This window comes from Spermophilus citellus (assembly GCF_964194105.1).
Source record: "Spermophilus citellus genome assembly, chromosome: X".
NCBI classification, from domain to species: domain Eukaryota; kingdom Metazoa; phylum Chordata; class Mammalia; order Rodentia; family Sciuridae; genus Spermophilus; species Spermophilus citellus.
Window position 1 is genome coordinate 77,334,928 of NC_138190.1, and position 4,924 is coordinate 77,339,851.

The 4,924-nt window shown below is 44.0% G+C and overlaps 1 protein-coding gene across 1 annotated transcript; it reads right to left on the reverse strand.

Moving 5' to 3' along the window:
• Positions 1 to 659: 659 nt before the first annotated feature.
• On the reverse strand, positions 660 to 1,790 carry LOC308639457 (Y-box-binding protein 3-like; the record flags this gene model as incomplete). The annotated part of the gene is made up of 1 exon (XM_081277702.1): positions 660 to 1,790. The coding sequence occupies one exon, from the start codon at positions 1,788 to 1,790 to the stop codon at positions 660 to 662; it is 1,131 nt and encodes a 376-aa protein (XP_081133828.1).
• Positions 1,791 to 4,924: the final 3,134 nt, after the last annotated feature.

Consider the following 4,924-nt stretch of genomic DNA (forward strand, 5'->3'; position numbering starts at 1 on the left):
CCCTTGCTAGGCTAACTAACTTTCTACCGCTGAGCCACAAAACCCCAGCCCCTGTTAGTTTTTTGTTTTGGGTTTTTTTTTTTAATTTTTTTTTTGTTTTTGCTAAAATTGTTTCTGCAAGAGAACCAAAAGGAAATTACAAATCACAGTCTTCTCCATACAGTTATGTAATAATGAGGTGGCCTGCTTTAAGAAAAATCAGACAACATTGATAACAGTTGAAAGCAGGATGAAATGATTTATTGAGAAATTGACCACTTGCCAGATAGTCTTCAATGTTTTATAATTATTTTCATGCTTTTCAATTTAAAATGAAAGCCATTTTCTAAAGAGTTCAACTAATTCAACAGGGAATTCAGAATACTAACTGTGGTCCTGGTCATCAGAAATTTTATGTTCAGAGTTGGGTGCTAGCATGTATACTGAAACTTTGGAGGCAGATGCTAAGATCGTATTTAGAAATACACAGATCTTGTAGGTTACTCCTCAAATCTTGGGTAAAGGGTCATGTATTTTTTCTCATGGCGAGTCCAATATTGAATGTCTATTTTTCTAACTGCCCTTTGGAGACTAGGTCACACCAAAGGGCATCATCATCTCCTCAAAGGGACTTCACCTGCAGCACAGGCCAGGTAGTCCCTGGAGAGAGATCCAAGCCGCTACTCGCCCTGGGCTGCGGAGGAGGCATCTGGGACGTCAGGGTCCTCCTCCTCAGCAACGCTGCTCTTCTTATCCACAATAGCACAAACAGGAGTTTCAGCTGGGCCCATCCCAGGGTTCTTACCCTCTTCCTCCTGAAGGTCTTGGCCCTCAGTGCCGTGTGCCTTCTGGGGATGACGGATCGGGTTGTTGGGACGCCGGGATCCGTAGCGTGGTGGTGGCCTCTGCTGAGGGCCACCTGCTTTGCGCCTGCTTTCCTTATTTTCTGCCTCCAGGTCCTCAGAGATGACCGGTGAGGTTCCTGGCCCCTGAGGCATTCCTCTGCCCCTGGGTCGACTCAGCAAGTAGCTGGGGCCCAGCCCCCTCCTCGGTGTGACCTCAGGCTTTGAGGCTGGTACTGACCAGGCCAGGTGAGAGGCCCACGGGCCGTGGGGATGAGGGAGGAGCGATGGACCGAGGGCCAGGACCTGCGGCCTGCGGAAGGGCGGGAAGCGCCACAATGATTGATCTTGAGGTCGACTGGGAAGGTAGCGCCGCGGGGCCTGGGCTACTGTGAAGCATGCGGTGAAGCCCGCGTAGCTGTCCTCGCCTTCATCCAGATGGTCCTTGGCATCCCAGGATCTTCCCAGTGGTGGCTCACGGTGATTAATGTAGCAGCCTGGGCGGAAGCGCGGACGGTTAGCCGCATAGCGGCTGCCCTCCACTGGAGCACCTGCGGGTCCAGTAACGTTAGCGGCCTCGGTGCCCCGCTCACCTTGCACTACATCGAACTCAACCGTCTCTCCATCGCCCACGCTGCGTTGATACTTGTGAGGATTGTTCCGAGTGATAGCAGTTTGGTGAACAAACACGTCTTCCTGAGTATCATGCCTGCTGATGAAGCCATACCCATTCTTCACATTAAACCACTTGACTGAGCCTCGCACCCTCTTGGCGATGACCTTCTTGGGAGCCTTTCCCTTGGTGCCCCCTGCCACAGCGGCCTTAGTGATCGGGTCCCCGCTGAGGGTGCCGGTGACTAGGGCCCCTGGAGGGTCTCCGCTTCCCAGTGATATGAGCTGTTCCTGTGTGGCTTCGGGAGAGATTGAAGCGGCCATCTCTGTGGAGGTGCCCTCTCCAGCTTCATTCATGAGGCCGTCTTTGTTTGCTCTCTTTTCTCTAGAGAGTCTGGGGGGAAATTGGGCCCTTGGGAGCTAAGGGAAGGGGTACCTTCCTGAGGCGAGGGCTGGCCAAGGGAAAGGACTCTCTGGCTTCACCCTGAGGCTATTGGAGAGGCCCGTCGTGTCTCCCAGGGAAACAAGAAGTAGACCAAACAGTGGCTGCTGATGACGTCTCAATGGGGGATACTAGGAGCTCCAGCTGGTGGGGGAGGGGCAGATGCACTCCTCCCCTTGCTCCCAGCCCCAAGACAAAGCACAGCTAAATCCCTCTTGGAGGTGCAAAAGATTTGATTCTCCAGGTTGAGGTCTCTTTGAAGGTCCTCTTGCTTCCCTGAGCAGATGTGAAGAAATGACCCAACATCCATCTCTCAGGCACAGTTGAGGAAATTCAGTCTCGTGAGGGCCCTCTCTAAAGATCTCCACAAAACCCTTGTTTTCTTCCAACCCCTTTTGTCCTCAACCACCTGGGTGAGGAATTTTATGTAACTTTAGACATAATGACAAAGGCATGACATCAAGACCCAGAGAGAGAGTGAAAAGACCCATGTGTGTGTGCACACGTGCGCGCTTCTGTGTTTCCTTCAGAGGAACAGCGAAAGCCTGACAGGGATTGAATTCTTGTACTGAGAGAACAATAAACTCCCCCAGGCAAAGAATACCTCAGACTAGCTTTAGGTTGCAAAGCTGAGTGGAAACACTTTTGTACCTGGATTATTCTGAAAACTCTATTGGGCTCTGTGCTTCTGCCCACAGCCAGCTAGAAAACAAACCCTGTCACAGATTGAGGAGCATGTTTTTTTTTTGTTTTGTTTTGTTTGTTTTTACCATGGTGGTGTAATGAAAAAAATGGAAGAAAGGGATCTTGGCTTCAATTTTACTGTTCAAAACACATTTATTCACACTACATATCTTAAAGTTTTTACAACACACATGAATGTGCAACAGCCGCTAACATGACAACATGTATCTTGGATATGTAAAGTCAGTGACAAAGTAGAGTGAAAAAACCACTGAGGTAATTTTCACTTATGCCTGACTGCAGATCTGAACCTTATTTTTTAACAGCTTATTGATTCTGTGATCTTCTAAGTTAAAATTCTGATTTATTTTTTAGACAAAGACCTTCAGAAACCAGCCTCACTGCTGAGCTGATAGTGTGCTAGAGCACAGCTAGATCTCTGAAATATGACGGGTTTTTTTTCACGTGATGACAGGGCACGCTAACATAGTAGCTGGCCAAATAACCCGTCATTTTTTTAAAATTCCATATAAAGTTTATATTATTTATATTATAGTATATTATATTATTTTCTACTTCTTTGAAGAATAACAATGGCATTTTCAGAATTACATTAAATCTGCAGCTTATTTAGGGTGTTGTACCCGTTTGACAATATTCACTTTAGAAATACAGGACAATGGAATGTCTTCCCACTATTTTGCTGTGTGTATATAAAAACAATATAGGTTATTACACATAGGTATATAATCTGAAATTTTGATGAATACACATATACTTCTAACGGTGGAGTAGTTGGATTTTCCACACGAGATCATGTCATGAGCAAACACTGTATTTTTCTCAGTTTTCACTGCTGTGACTAAAATATGTGACCAGAACAATAGTAGAGGAGGAAAAACTTTACTTGAGGGCTGAAGGTTTCAGAGGTCTTAGTTCATAGAAAGTCCTCCGGGCTCCAGGTGAAGCAAAATATCATGGTGGAAGAGTGTGGCAGAAGGAAGCCTCTAACCTAACTATCTGGAAGCAGAGACACAGGTCTCCACTTGCCAAATACAAATACATACCCCAAAGACATATCCCAGTTTCCACCTCGTCCAGCCACACATTACCACTTCAGCTAATTCCTATCAGGGGATTAATTCACTGATTGGGTTAAAACTGTTATAACCCAATCCTTTCTCCTCTGAACCTTCTGGCATTGTCTTATATGTGTGCTTTTGGGGGACACCTCACATCCAAAGCATAACACACTCACAAGATGATATGATTTCTTTTTTATTTTTTTGCTATTTGGATGCCTTTTATTTCTTAACTGATTGCTCTGCCAAGACTTCCAGAATTGTGATCTATTCCAGATCATAGAGAGGAAGACTTTAGCTTCCCCACATTGAATATAACATCAGAAAGTGGTTTATTATCAATTTTCCTTGTTATATTGAGGTGGATTCCTCTATGGTTAATTTTTTCACCATTTTTATCTTGGAAGTATATTGATATTTATCAAGTGTATATCTGATGAGATGTTTGGATTAAATTATCCTTTTTATTTTCATTTGACATAGTGTATGACATTTATGATAAACATTTGTAACTTCCTGAAATGAATCCAATCCAATCATGGTGAATGGATTTTATGTGCTGGTGGATTCAGTTTTCTGGTATTTTGTTGAGGAATACACACACACACACAAACACAAACACACACACACACGCACGTGTGTGTGTGTGTGTGTATTCATCAAGTCTATTGACCTTGAAGTATTTTTGTTCATGTGTTTGTTTGTATCTGTTGCAGTAATTTGTAGCAGTAGAGAAAGGATAGTTGTTTCAGGGTTGTGTTTTCATCTTTTTTTTTTTTTGAAGAAGAAGAATGCTGTCATCATATAAGGTGTTTGGAAATATCTCCTTCTCTTTTAATGTTGAGAATAGTTTAAGAGAAATTGCAATTAGCCTTTCTTTAAATGTTTGATGCAACTCAATCATGAAGCCATCTGCTACTTGGATTTCCATTATCAGGGCTTATTTTATTGCTCACTCCATCCTTTTGCTTTTACTTGTTTTGGGACAGTTCAGGTTTTCTATTTATGACTCAATCTTTAAAGGATAACACATGGCATTTGTGTCTTAGAATTTTTACCTTTCTTTTAGATTATCAGTTTTTTCACATATAATTTTCCCTGCTGAGGGCCATTACCAAGTAGGAAATTTCCTTGCCAGCGTACCCCATGTTAATTTCGCTGTTGACATTGCATGTTAGGTGACCCTGCCCAAGGACGAGGGTGGATCCAGGATTAGGGTGTATCCTGCAGTTTGAGGAAGTATCCCAATCCTTGGGTTTAGGCATTCCCGGTTTAAGACAAGG